Source organism: Micromys minutus, assembly GCF_963924665.1.
Source record: "Micromys minutus genome assembly, chromosome: 2".
Taxonomy (NCBI): domain Eukaryota; kingdom Metazoa; phylum Chordata; class Mammalia; order Rodentia; family Muridae; genus Micromys; species Micromys minutus.
Genome location: NC_137971.1, coordinates 92,677,527 through 92,692,785, shown reverse-complemented (window position 1 = coordinate 92,692,785; position 15,259 = coordinate 92,677,527). Strand labels below are relative to the sequence as shown.

At 41.3% G+C, this 15,259-nt stretch overlaps 1 protein-coding gene and 1 pseudogene across 2 annotated transcripts; one reads left to right on the top strand and one right to left on the bottom strand.

Annotated features, from left to right (window-relative positions):
• Positions 1 to 3,903: 3,903 nt before the first annotated feature.
• Positions 3,904 to 4,804, top strand: LOC308418111 (olfactory receptor 52B4-like; annotated as a pseudogene). Its single transcript has one exon. The product of its transcript is annotated as an olfactory receptor 52B4-like (transcript).
• Positions 4,805 to 6,519: 1,715 nt separating this feature from the next.
• Positions 6,520 to 7,474, bottom strand: LOC308418114 (RNA-binding protein 7-like). Its single transcript, XM_080913438.1, is given in 2 exon segments — positions 6,520 to 7,216; positions 7,218 to 7,474. Coding segments are annotated over 2 exon segments (786 nt in total). The 5' UTR covers positions 7,446 to 7,474; the 3' UTR covers positions 6,520 to 6,658.
• Positions 7,475 to 15,259: the final 7,785 nt, after the last annotated feature.

The window sequence follows — 15,259 nt, the reverse complement described above, 5'->3', positions numbered from 1 at the left end:
GTTGTTTCCATTGTACTGAACAACTTTAATCCATGGTGATCTGATAGGTTGCAGGGGGCGCATTTCAGTCTTCTTGTATTTGTTGACACTTGCTTTGCGACAGAGGATGGGGTCACTTTTAGAAAACGTTCCGTGAGGTGCTGAGAAGAAGGTGTGTTTGTTTGTGTTTGGGTGAAATGTTATGTAGGTATCTGTTAAGTACACTTTGTCTGCTAGCTCAAATATTTCTCTGGTTTCTGACTGGCTGACGTGTTTATTGGTGAGAGTGGGTTATTGATGTCTTCCACTATTAGTGTATGGGGTTCAGTGTGTGATTGGGGTTCAGTGTGTGATTTAAGCATAGATGTTAAGAACTGAAAGATAGTCCTGGTGAAACTTTCCTCTGATGAGCACGGAGCGTCTTTCCCCATCTTTTTTGATTAATTTTAGTTGGAAGTCTACTTTGTTATACCAGCCTGTTTCTTGGGTCCATTTGTTTGGAAAAAAAATCTATATCTAACCCAATCTATTTCCAGCTATATGCATGAAAATGAAATGGTACCTGTTCTGTATTCTAACTGAAATTTTGATCACAAATTTTAAAAAGGAACAATAAAGAAGACCCTTGTCTCAATGGTTGTCAGCTACCATGCCATGATTGGTCTCGGGTCATCTGTCTCCACTTATCTCTTGCTCTTTGTCATAAACTACACATGTGGAGGAGAGAAGCAGAGAAAGCTATGCTTAGCTGCACCATCAGGTGAAGTGAAAATCAAAGGCTCAACGGAGACAAGCAATGAAAGGAAATGTGTCAGGGGTCAGAGAGGTGGCTCAGTGCTCAGTGGCACCATGCAGAGGATCGTGCTTTGATTCCCAGCACTCAAATGGCAGCAAATACTAAAGCAAATACAATTGTGCTGTGAACAGTCACAACTTGCGTGCTCTCTTAATGAGAATGCACATTTTATTCCTTAGGCTGAGTAGTTTTGCATTACCATTCACTCTGAGGGTGAATATCCTTTCATTTTGTTTTATTAACACCAACCTTGTCATGGAGAATAAAATATCGGCAGCTGCAGAGATGGCTCTGTGGGTCAGAGCACTTGGTATTCGAGCACAAGGACATGGGTCCCATCATCACCTTTTAAAGAACCTGAGTGTGGCCTTGAGAGTCGGTAAAACAAGTGCTGTCAGGGAAAGAGACAGGAGGATGACCCAGGCTTGCTGACTACCAGTTTGACTCCAGAACCAGTGCAAGACTCCATCTCAAGGATCATGGCAGAATGTGATGAGCACTTGACAGCCTGCTCTGGCCTTTGCTCACAAATCAACATACACATACATGTGTGCATACACTACGTGTGCAAACCATACACACAGAGGGTGAGACACATGCACACACACACAAAGAGAGAGAGAGAGAGAGAGAGAGAGAGAGAGAGAGAGAGAGAGAGAGAGAATAAAACTCACAGATCATTGATAAATATTATCAGCTTTCTATTTATGTTGAATGTTGGGTTTAACATTCTTGAACTAGTTGTGAAGGCAGCCAGAGAAGGCTTTTTCAGGACACCATCTTGAGAGAAGCCAGAGAGAAGGGAGAGGTAGGTGCTGACTTCAGAGGCTCAGCAGTTTGGGAAGAGGACTAGTTGAGCAGCACAGCTCAGTACCAGGAGAGTATGATGTAAGGCCTTCCCTCAATGGCTCTCATGAAAGGGCATAAACAGCAGACAGCCAACAAGCTGAATTGCTTTAGACCTGCGTGTTCCCGAAGTGTCTGTACGTGGCTTAGTGATTATACATAGATATCTGTACCTTAGAATTAAGGTAAGGATGAGGCTGCTGTGTGTCACATGGGGTAGAGGCGACAGGATATGCATCAGTAAATCTAAAGCTGAAAGCTATGTGTTGGTTCCCTGATGGCAGGCGTAGAATGAGATGGTTTGGCAGGGAGGCTGAGAGCACACGGGCTGGAGGGAACTTTGTGAAAGGTGAGGGGGAACGATTGGGGAGAAGACAGAGGTGCTAATAATGAAGACAGGGCTGAGAAAATGTGAGATGTTCTGACACAGACTGCGGATGCCCTCTGGATGTGAAAACACCTCTGAGTGGTCACAGGACCTAGGTACTTGGCAGCCAGGGCCACTTGGCAGGGGGAGAGGAAATCTGGTTTTCTTCTCAGAACTAGTTCTCAAAGAACTGTTTTTCTTTCAAGAAGAAAGCCATGGGCTGCTGAGTAGGATTAAGAATGGAAATAAAAATGTTTTATTGAGCACAGGCTCTGGTACCCTCAGACACTGTTCAATTTCTTTCTTTTTATAACTGTAGGATAAATTTGGTTTTCTTCTCAGAAGATGCTCTCTGAGCACAGTCCATCTAGAATCTTCGCGAAGATTATTGGCTAGCCTGTCCACCCTCCTTTCTACCCATACATAAGCCTATGTCTGGATGAAACATGATGCTCCACAAAATAAAACAAGGCAGAGAACACAACAACCTTTCATGGCTCAAAATATGCTTGCTGAAAGATCAATCTAACAAACAGATAATATACTGGGAAAGATGAAATTGCCTGTCAGTTTCCAAACAGCCAAAAACTTTAATCCTCTCCATGACTGAAATAATTACTGTCCTTTTAATTTGGGTCATAAGAGTCTTGGTTCCCTCGGATGAGCATAGAAAACCTCATCTTAGGCACATGGGCCAGACCGTCACTTCTTCCTTAAGAGCCTCAAAAAAAACTACAGTCAACCAAGGAATGTAGAAAGTGGGAGAAATAATCTTCCCCAGGGAAGAACACACCAACTAGCAATTCAAAACCAAATAGCCCTGAAAACATACACACAAGTAACATTCTATAGACTGAGTAGGAATCTTTAGAAATATATATGCATGTAATAGCAATTAAGGAAAAAAAGATTCCATGAATTTGAAAGAGAGGAGGGTATTTGAGAGAATCCGGATGGAGGAAAGAGAGGGGAGAAACGGTGTAATTATATTATAACCTCAAAAATGAAAAATAAAAAGGTCTAAAAAAGGACCCCTGCCTATCTTCATAAATAAGCAAAGCGGTGAGGTCAGAGGACTTTCAAATCTCACCTGTGTCAGCTGTTAAGTTGTGACATGTGGTGAGTGATTCTCATGTGTCTCTAAGTACAAAGCAGGGAGAACCCCTCGGATGTCTGCTCCCTGCTTGAAGAATGTAAAAGTGTGCAAGCCTGAGGTCAAACAATGCTTGACAAATGAGATTGAAGCCTCTGTGCTGGGTCAACACTCAGACATATTGTGTTTTTGGGATATCACTGACCTTTTAGAGTCTGATATCTACAGTCAGCTAATGTTCCAGAGAACACATCCACAAGGTGTGTGTGTGTGTGTGTGTGTGTGTGTGTGTGTGTTGTGAGTGATCAGTCATGATAAGTAAGACTTTGAGATGTTTGTAAAGGTTAAGGGTTGAGGGTGAAGGAATGCTCAAAAATCTTCACCGAAAGGAAAAACATCTGCCGTACAGTCATTGTTTCTCTTCACACTGGCTGCTTTGGACTGAGAATATTTCAGAGCCATTGTCGTTGCTTTGTGTTGGCTTCCACTGCTTCTCTTCTGTCTTATTCCTCACCTTATGATTTGCTGCTAACATTCAAGGTCAAGCTCCCCAGGCACAAATGACTCATCCTGTGTGTGTTTGAGTCTTTGTAACTGAGGTGTGTAGAATGAAGTCTCTCTCATTTTTGAGTAACCGGAGATAGTTCTGTGTGGATGTCACTCACTGGAGCATAGATCATCTTTCACCTTTGTGTTTCTTGTTCACATATTCAAAGATGGAAGATGTAGAACACAACAAAAGCTCCCAGTGATAGCACCAAAAACACATATTTCCTCCCAGCTCTATAACTGGAGGTTTGATATCTGCAGGGTTTTCTGGGCATGACCACCTTAAATCACACTGTTGTAAGTCACACAGTCTTCTTCTTGCTGGGCATCCCTGGCCTAGAGGACCAGCACATGTGGATTTCCATCTCCTTCTTCATCTCCTATGTCACTGCCCTTGGGAACTGCCTGACCATCTGCATTATCCTCACAAGGCCTAGTCTCCATGGATCTCTTCCTCTGCATGCTGGCGGGGATGGGGTGGGGGTGGGGCAGACACTGTGCTCTCCACATCCACAGTTCCTCAGGCCCTGTCCATCTTCCGGTTCCACACTGGGGAGATCTCCCTGGGTCGCCGAATCACTCAGCTCTTCTTCATCCACTCCATCTTTGTCTTGCTGGTGGTGGCATTTGACCTCTCCCCGGCCATTTGCCCCGCCCCCCCCCCCCCCCCCAGGTACACCACCATTCTCACAAACTCGCTGATCGGGAAAATTGGAGTGGCCATCTTTCTGAGAAGCTATGGTACAATTTTCCCCATCATACTTCTCCAGAAAAGACTAAACTTTCTGCAGAACCAACATTCACATACAACCTGTGAATACACTGACTTGTCCAGGTATGCATGTAATGGCCTCCAAGTGGATATCTGGTATGGATTTTTCATTTTAATGTCAACAGTAACTTTAGATGTGCTAATATTTAGTTCCTATGTGCTGATCCTCCGCGCCATCTTCTGCATGCCTTCCCAGGATGCTTGCCACAAAGCTCTCAACACGTGTGGCTCCCATGTCTGGGTCATCATCCTCTTCTATGGGCCTAGAATTTTCTCAACCCTCACCCATCAGTTTGGAGACCAGATCCCACTGGTGTCTATGTCTTTCTTGCCAATGTCTGCGTCCTGGCTCCACCAATGTTGAATCCCATCATCTATGGGGTCAAGACCAAACAAATCTGAGACCAAGTGACTCATGTCTTGTTCTGACTTTCAGAACAGAAACTAAGCTTTGCGCAGCGGCAGTATCATAGCCAATGAGGTTTATCCGAGGCGAGATTATTGCTAATTGGAAACAGAAACTGAAGTACTGTATTCTTAACACTCTGGTCACACACAAGGGAAACTCTAACAGCCAATGGTAAGTGAGAGACAGTGAGTCATGCAATTCATTTGAGTAGCTCTCTTTCTGAAAACATTCTGTTAGGGGAGGTTTGATATGTTTTTCAAGGTCTCAGCTCAGTAATGAGATTGGCATACTTGGGGATCAGTGGCTTTCTGCATTCAGAGTCTGAGAAATATATTCATTGTTTAAATCCAAGTTCTAGTTCATTACCCATAGATAGGTATTCTGACAGAGACCTGTAGCCAACTGCTGGATTTCTTGTATACCAAATCGATTCCCACACTTCTTATCTACATTGAACATTCCTCTTGGTTTCCCTTCTCTCCTAGACTAGAGGGAAGACAATCTGGGACCCCAATATGACAGCACAGTCAGTCGTCCTGTCTCTGTGTGTCTCTCTGTCTCTGGTCTACGCATTGCTCTCAACCTACTCACTTTCTCTCTCTCACCTCCCCACCTTCTTCCTCTCCTGTTACTGCCCCATCTCAGCAAAGCCTCTTGAGAAAGTTGCATCTTAATCTTTTGTTCATTGTCTCCTCACCTCTCTGTGACACACTGCTGTCACACTCTCCCCTTTATCAATGACAATGAATGTCACTGGGGTAAGGTATTCAATGGCCAACTGTAGGGACAGTCAAAAGAATGACTCATGCTGGGCAATGCCTGGTTGAGTAACTTGAGGAAAAAAGGAAAAGGGCCTCTTACCTCAGGTGCATTTTATTCCCTGAATGGTTCTTTTTTTTTTTTTTTTTTGTATTTAATATACTAAAAGGAACACAGTATAAATGCTGTGGTATAAAGAGGAGCCACATTTTTTCACGGCATGAATTCTTAAAAACGATTTTCAGTGAAAAGAGCAACAGGATCTTGAAACATGGAAGTTTTGTTAAACAAAATTTCAAAATTATAATCCTTGCAGTGCAACATTTTACCATTTTCTCTTTGTATTAATTTCACTCTAAAATTTCATCAAAACTGTCATTTTATGTAAAAATATATGTTGTAGATATTTAACTTCCTGAGTGACTAGTCATACATCAAATATAATTTAATGAAAGAATTTTAAAGTTCTTAGAATGAACTAGTAAAAAGATTATAATGTATGTTCAATTGTGATAAAAATTCAAGAGCATACCACAGAATTTGTACTCATAATTCTGAGTTAAGAAGTATGATTTATCTCCAAACAAAGCCAATAAACTGTTTTAAATAAACTATTAATAAACAGATTACTGAGTTCTAGTTTTTTCATTTATTAACAAAATGAAGAAAGCCATTTCAGACTACCAACTTAGATGTTCCCTATTATATACACCAAACTGAATCATTACCAAGAAACTTCTTGCAACACCAAAGGTGAGATAAGTAAAATATTTTCTTTATAATACAACCAATCCATACAGTTCATCTTCCCGAGACTGTCTGAAATGACCAGAATGGTGGAACATTCTTCTGTACAAACATTCCTGTTCAAAACCCCTGAGGTTAGGTAATTAAATTAAAGGGGCCACAGTTCTCAGTTCACTATGAAACTGTTACTAGGTTTAAAAAGAAAAAAAAAAACCAACTTTTTTTTTCAAAGACAGGTGGAAATTGTGGGATTACTCTGTACAGATTTTAGAAATATTTCTGCAACAACTTAATTAAAAGGACCTAAAATGGCCCTGTAAACAGAGTCCTTGGAATGCCTGTTAGTGTCGGGATGAGGGCCAATTCCCATCCCTACTGTCCCTTCTGTTATCGTAGTCATGGCTCCAGCCATCAGGATTCCTGTCGTCATAGTAGAAATCCTCTCGGCCTCCTCTGTAGTGATAATCAGACCCATGGTCAGAGTAGCGCTGTTTACGGCTGTAGTGTCTATCTGCTAGGTAGGGATGAGAATTCTGTCTTTTACGCTGAGATAACAGTGAATCTTGGCGCCACTGGGAGCTGGAAGACTGGTTAAATGTGTGACCATGTGGTTGAACTGACGGTGAAAATCCCAACTGATCTGCATGTGGAGAACCAACATACGACATCTGTCTGAAAACCCTGTTCATCACTGCTTGCCACTGATTATCTTCTGGAGATGAAAAGGACCTCTGGACCATCTGTGCTGGTGGAGTCACGTTACCCACCATCCTTTCATAGCTGTTAGGAGATGTGGAGGTAGGGCTTACATTTCCAACATGATGCTGGGAATATGACATACCGGCATCCTGAGAGGAGTGACTACTTCCTGATCTAAACTGAATTTTGAAAGGCCCCCCCGAAAAGCTTGATTCCATTGAGAAGATTCATGGCATAGGGAACAGACACTTCGTGTTTGAAATTCACGAATGCAAACTGCTTCAGTTTGCCATCTTTATCTTTTGGGATTTTCACCTTTATTACTTGCCCAGCCTGGTGGAACAGCTCGAAAAGGAGCTCCTCTGTCACCTTCGTCTCCAGGTTACCCACAAACAGAGTGCGGTCGGCCTCCGCGGCCGCCGCCCCCATCTCCACGCCGTTCCAGTCTCCGGCCAAGGCTGCCTTCTCGCCCCCTGAATGGTTCTTGTGTGTGCTTTTGTGTCTCCTGCGACAAACATTTACACTCAATTTATATGATGTATTTATTCTTGTTGGATGTCAGATGATCACTATAGAACCACGTCTGGGAAGTGCACTCTGAGTCTGGATACGGTCTTCTGTGCTTTCATGCCTTTCTATATATAACCTACAGTATGTTCCAGACCATTGTATTTGAAACGGTCTGTCCGGAGAAAGTTCTGGGAAACCGCTGCTCTGCTAATATTGGGTATGTGCTTACTGGCATTCATTTACGTGCTTTTTTTCTGAACTCAAACAATCTTCCCTTGGATCTCAATTTGCACCATGGCACTCATGTATAAACGTACAGTGGACCAGAAGAAATGTCTACAACATTAAACCGTAGTCTGCCCCATTCTTTCAGCTCCTCAGATCTCAGGCCTGGAAGACAGCATCTACACAGGTCAGCCAAAAAGTCAACAGGTAGCCACACTCTACTTCTTAACATGTCAGGGACAGCACTGTCAACCTCCTCCCGCTCTGGAAAACTGTCACTCGTCCCATGTCAGGTGACATGACAGAAAAATCAGCATAAAAATCATCTACTTTACCTATAGACATATTCATTAATATTTTGTAAATATATTTTCTACTATGCACATGAGTAGATTTTATTCTACCCACTTTTCTCAGTCAAGCTATGTGAGCCTACTCTCATGCATAAAATGCCAACCTCTATGGGTATTTCTAATGTATACCAGTTGAAAGTCTACAATTTGCTATTAATTCTTTTTTAATTGTCTCACAAACATTTCCAGTTAAACTCTCTGACACGAAGATTTGCTTTCCTGGTATCTATAAATTACAAATTAGTTTTTTCATATTTAAAAGAAATTAAAATGATTGTGTTTTAGTTGATGTTTGAGTTTGTGATTAAAAAAAAGACTAAAAAACAAACAAACAAAAAAACTGGTCCTGACATTTAAACTGTTAAATTTATGAGCATAAATTATTCATATTATCATCTTTTGGTTTTATTAACACTCACCACACATTTTAATGGTGCTAAATGTGATGTTTCAGTAATGGATGCAGCATTCAGCACTGGCCAGCTTCTTCCTCCTCATTCTCTTCTTTACAGTCTCCAGCAATCACCATATCCCTTCAGGCTGACTTTTTAAAAATTGGATATTCTCTGTATTTGCATTTCAGGTGTTGTCCCCTTTCCGCCAATCCCATCCCTCCTCTCCTCCCATTGCCTCCAGGAAGATGCTCCCTCTCCCAACCTGCCTTTCCCACATCAGGGCCTTGGCATTCCTGTACACTGGGAAAATGAGCCTTTGAGCCTTTGCTGGACCAAAGTCCTCTCCTCCCATTGCTGCCAGAGAATGCCATCCTCAGCTGCACATGCACCTGGACTCAGGCTGACTTTTAATTCCCACATAATTTTGGATATTTTCTTCAACCTAAAATTTTGTTATTCACTTAGATATTCTTCTTGATCTTTTTTAAATCATTTTCTTTTTATATCTATTTTTTTCAAAGATAGACATTAACAAACAACCCTTAGGAAAACAGAAAACAGACACATAATTGGTAAGCTGAGTGTCTCTCTGCTGTCGAGTCCCTTATACAATTGCATCTTTCTGGGTATGGGATACAGGCTTCCCCATAATGCAGAATGATACTTGCTAAATATATGAAGAACAGTGTTACTTTCTCATGTTTCATAGGTGAGTTCAGGAATAGGCAGGCGAAACCTATAGAAAATACGCAATCATTTTGGTCTCGGATGAGAGAAGGATAAGATTTCTCACAGCTGCAGTTGTCTGTACTAACTTCATTAAAGTAGCTTCTTTTAAGTTTATTTTCCATGGAATAGTTGTTATGTGTTCATTGAACATAGTGATAGGCTTCATAGACACTTTCATTCACGTAAGTCATGTACTTCCATTCTATTAACCCCACCCCTCAGATTCCTTCTTTATGCCCTTCCCACTAGCCTTACATTCACCCGTTCTTACTGACTTTCATGTATGTGTGTCTCTCTGTGTGTGTGTGTGTGTCTGTGTACATATATCTCACAATTTCTTTTTTCATCATCTGTTGATGGGGGCTGATTCCACTAACCTGGCTGTTTTTTAATTTAGATCTCTGTCTTCTGCCCCTAACCTCCAAGACTCTTAACTTCTTTATTATTTTTGTGTTTCTTTTAATCACATTGGGAAATATTGTCCTAACCTGTGGTCATTTTTTATTACTGATCTTTACCTCTGTCTAACAGACTGGCCAACTAAAACATTGAATCTTATTTTAATTCAATGATTGAATTTAAAATTTGATAAAATTTAATTTATCTTCACAGAAAACATGTTGGAGTTGGCCTGATGCTGCTATGTATTCAAATGTTAAACACTGTTTCTCAAAATCCTGTTTTTCCCTAATGTTAAACATTGTTTCTCAAGACCCTTAGGCACACCAAGTGATGTTACATAATCTTGCTCCTTAAGTTAATTGATCAATAAAAGGCTAAAGCCTATGATTGGGCCGTAGACAGAAGCAGGCAGGTTTTCAGTTACCTGGCTGGGGGTCCAGGGTAGAGATCAGAGGGGAGAGAAGGAAGGAGAGAGGAAGAAACCACAATGTGAGGAGATGGACCATGAGCCAGGAGAAACAGCAAGTAGTGGGAGACATAAGGCTAGGATGTAAGTTAGAATATGTAAATACAGAGAGTATCTAATACAAAAAAAGGAAAAAAAAGTGGCTCAATCTAGGCTTACAGTTTGTAAATAAAATACCTGGATTGTGTCTTTTATATGGGCTAGCAAAAATAAATGATTCTTTTTACAGAAAAATGTGCAGAAAGTAAGACATTCACATGCATGCCTCTTCCTTTTCCTCTGGCTTTGCCTTTTGCTAACATCCTGCATTGGTGTGATACATTTATCCAGACTGATAACCAATATTGATATATTAGTACTAAGAATGTTCATAGTTTCCATTGCTAGGCTTTATTGATAGCCTAGGTTGACAGTAATTTTCGTTTATAGCATTCTGTTCTCCATGAGTTTGAGAGTTAGCTTTGCTCATATTAATGGGAGATCAGTCAGATAGTGGAAGAGAAGACTTAGTGGATTTGATTATGATTAAGAGAAAATTATAATGACAACACACTTGTGAAAACATAGTAACTGCACTTCCCTGCACAAGCCCTGTGTGAGATCAAGGCAGACAACATTCCAACATGGATGAGGAGGAGTCCTGAGGGGTCGTCCTCTAGCTTAGAGCCTCGTGACAGTTGATGGCTGCTAAGGGAGAGGAAATAAGTTTTCTTCTGTTTGTGTGGACATGGGTATGCTGTCTGTGGGTAGCCCCCACATCCATGAGGTAGTAATCAAACTAGAAGGTTATGTACAAATGAAAAGAGGATGTGTTTGGGGCGGTCCAGGGCCTGCTGTGAGGAGACAATTGAAGTGGATGTGATAAAGATGCATCATATACATAATATACAAGAACGTCAAGGGACAGATAGAAATATTTTAAGAAATTATAAACGACTAAACAGAATATAAATCACACAGAGTGGGCTGCTATCTTAAGAAGAAAATAGTGATGTTAACGGAATACCGTTCTGGAGAGATTCATGTAATATGTGTACCTGGCCAATACTCGGGCAACCAAATTCGGAATAGACAGTAGCTGTTAGAAATTATTGAATGTGGAAATATGCAGGGGATAAGATTATAGGAATGAACACCTAGAACAGAGTGGAGAGAAACAGAGCTTTGGAGGGAACAACTGAGAGAATGGACAGTGGGGAGTGGATGAAGGAATGCGTGTGCACACATAGAAGAGCATACTGTTCAGCCTTTTCTTCTTTTTTATTGGATATTTTATTTACATTTATTTTTATTTTTTATTTACATTTCGAATGTTATCCACATTCCCACTTTCCCCTCTGGAAACCTTTTATTTCATCCCCCCTCCCCCTGCTTCTATGAGGGTGCTCCCCCACCCATTTTTATGGATATTTTTAATTAATTAATTTTACACTCAAGACTTTATTTCCCTCCTGGTCTACCCTCCTACTGTTCCACATCACATACCTCGCCACCCTGTTTCCACAAGGATGTCCCAGCTCAACCACTCCTCCAGACCTCTACACTCCCTGAGGCCTCTAGTCTCTTGAGGGTTAGGTGCATCTTCTCTGACTGAACCCAGACCTCTGCTGGGTTTATATCAGCTTGTGTATGCTGCCTGGTTGGTGATCCGGTGTCTGAGAGATCTTGGGGGTCCAGGTCAGTTGAGACTGCTGGTCCTCTAACAGGGTCACCATCCTCCTCAGCTTCCTTCAGCTTTTCCCTAATTCAACCACAGGAGTCAGCAGCTTCTGTTGATTGGTTGGGTGCAAATATCTGTATAACAAGGAGATCTGGTTTTTTGGAGCTGCATGAACCTAAAGGCAACATGGTAGGTAAAATAAGCCAGATGCAGGAGAAAAACATGATGCCTGGCAAACTGTGGAATCTAAAGCAGCCAGGTTCACAGAAGCAGGGAATAAATGGTGGTTGTCTAGGGAGAGGGAGGGGGAATTGGGGAGGTATTCCAAGGTTTCAACATCTTAGTTATGAGATACATGGGTGTTTTGGGAATCTAATGTTCAGGAATGTGTTGCTAGGATACTTGAAATTTGCTAAGATGCAGACCTCGTCACAAAACTGAACCCAGAAGGATTATGAGAGCTAATGAGTATTTTGATTAGTTTTAATTTGGTGTTTTTTTTTTTCAGTGCACATATGTATTAAAACACCCATTTGTATACTGCAAATGCACACATGCATTTAATTTTTTGACTATAAGCTGATAAGTTTTGGAGAAAAACAAGAGAGAGAAGAATTAGTTTTCTGCACTGACAATAAACTGTTTATCCAAGGTGCCGACCTCTTGCATGTGCTTGTGAAAGAATCGTGTACCAGCATGGAGGGGAAGTTAGGTGGTACAGTCCCTAGTGAGTTGCAGATTCTACAAGAGAGTCCGTACTAATCTGGAAACAAGCCCAAGCATCAGCGAGTCTTACCAGTTTAACTAAATTGCAACAAAATATCCATGGATGAAGACTTCTCTAGGTGGTTTTTCTTTTCAAGTTTTCTTTGTTGACTGCATTTCACTCTGAGGTAAATTCCATAAGGGTATTTGTTTGTCTTCGCTAAGCCTACATTTGGAAGTGCCTGGTATGGAGTAGATGTCCAATGAGGGATTATTTTTTATTTACTTGTAAAAAGATTTCTAGGAGGTATTAAAGTGTAAAATTTTCTATTAGTAATAAGAAAAAGTATATGGAGCTTCTTTGGAGCTCCACATATTTAACTCAAATAATTCAGAGGACATATAGGGATTAGTATATTGGACTGGTGACAGGTCAGTGACAAAGAATTTGATCTCACAGTGGAAGAAGATAATCAGATTATGAAAATTGTTCTTTGGCCTGCACACATGCTCCATGGCACACATGCCCACAATATACATACATTATGTATCTCACACACACACACACACACACACACACACACAATACCTAAGGAACTGTGTCACAAACAAGCTAAAAATTAAGAATTCTATGTAAATATATTTACCAGAGAATACTGTCAACAGACTGAACAGAAGCTATGTAAGGATTCAGGAGCAGGAGCGTAGAAAGCAAAGAGGGGAATGTGAGACAGGTTGGAGGGAGGAAAGGGAATGGAGAAATGATGCAGTTATATTATAATCTCCAAAAAATTGAAAGAGGCATCATGGCAGGCCAACAAAGCAGAATATTCAATTACCCATCTTGTTTTCAAGAAATACTGATAGAACACCAACTCCCCTGTGGTACTGTGCTAATCTGGAGACAGATGCAGCTATAATAGAACCACGTGGTGAATGGTGCTGTACTTTGGTTTTTTATTATACTGGTAGCTTCCCCCCCCATTCCTGCCACAAAACAACAAAAGTGAGATGGAGGATATTCAATGTCTTTCTTATAGTGACTATCGACTCTGTCCCACAGTATAAAATAAGGTGTGTCCCACACCTTAAAATACACAACAAAATCTGATTAAAAAATGAGCATAGTTTCCCAAAGCAGGAAAAATAAGGAAGCTGTGTGGTTGACACGTCAGAGCATTCTGGGTAGACAGTATACAGTGTGAATGCCCAAAAGGAGATAAAGGGCTGGGAGAACTATCAATGGAAATGTTTTATTGATAATCGCTAGATACACCATTAGATACGAACACACCAGTGTAAATATACTTTAGAAGGACTTGGCTTTCTTTGACATTTTGTTTTGATACTGCTAACATAGCAGAATGCCAGTGTTGTTTGACTGGGTGAAATAAATAAACAAATAAATGGTTAAAAAGATAAACAGGATTCTGATGCTTAAAAAGTGTTTCTTTGCCTTTTATAGGTCAGGGTCTAAGAGGGTCATGCGGGATGAAGTTTGGGGCCCTTCAGAAAGTTTCTGGCTAAATTCCTGTCCTCTGATCTGACACCTTCCCCACCAAATGATCTTATCCAACCTCATGGCAGCCCTCAAGCTTTTCACCATGGATTCCCAACATCCATGTCATGAAAGAGTTAAGGGCTTTCTAGTTATATTTTGGCTGTAGAGGCGATCCTAGGAGAGAAGAAAGTCACATGGATAATAAGCTCATGGTCCCTGTGGATGCTCAGAGAAAGAATACTCTGTTCTTCAGGTCCTCCCACACAGTGGTGTACTGACCAAGGTACAGTCTTCTGCCCTGTGGACACTCTGGGACGAAGGTGGAACGTGGCTGCAGGTGGAACGTAGTATGTGATGAGGAGAGATGTGTGTTGGTGCTAGTCTTCAGAGTGCTTCTGTGCCCCTCTGCCCACAGCATGAGCTACGAGAGAGTGAGTGTAAAAATGAGGGAAGTGAGGGAGACAAAGCAGTGGCTGCCTTAATCATCTGGCCATGCAGTGGAGTCTGTGGAATTATCTGAGAACATCCAGAAGTCAGTCCAGCTGTCCTTGCAGAGGTTTTGAGGCTTAGTGGGAACATGCGTGGAGGGAGAGACGAGGTGACGTCCCTTGACCTCTGAACTCATTTCTCTGAACTCACAGCTCTGAAGAGCTTCATTCTGAAGTCTGGATAAATAATAACATTCCCATGGTTAGCCTCGGGCAGAGAGCCCGGAGATTTGTCCTGTGATGGCCCAGAACTTTTAGGTTTCCCCATATGAATTAGTAAATTCTCCACTACAAAAAGCTGCCATAGACAAGTAAGATTAACCAGAGTTTTCAAACACTTTAAATTAATTTTCGCAGTCTCATACACGTAAACAATGAACGTTAGCCACTTCCGTCTTCATCCTTTTCTCTCGTCTCCCCCTTTCTCCCTGTGACACCCTTTGTTGCAAGCCCCCTTTTTACTGTCATGTCTTCATTTTGTGTGTGACCCACCAGGTTAGAGTTATGAACTGAATTCTTATGCAGTGCGAGGAGAAAAAGGGTGTCTTCGGGCTTATGATTTTGATGTAGTTTGTGACTACACATTACATTTCTCACGAGTGGTCTTTTTAATGAACAAGTAGGAGAGTTTAAAGAATGAGATAGATAATATGTAAATGGGTCATGCGGCCACGTCCAACATGACTTCACATTTTAAGAGCAGAAGGTGGGCAAGACTTGGTCCAAGCCTGCAGTTTGATGACCCCTGGCATAATGTCCCAGCCAGCATTTATAGTTTTGATTTTGATTTTGTGGTTTTAGACAGGTGC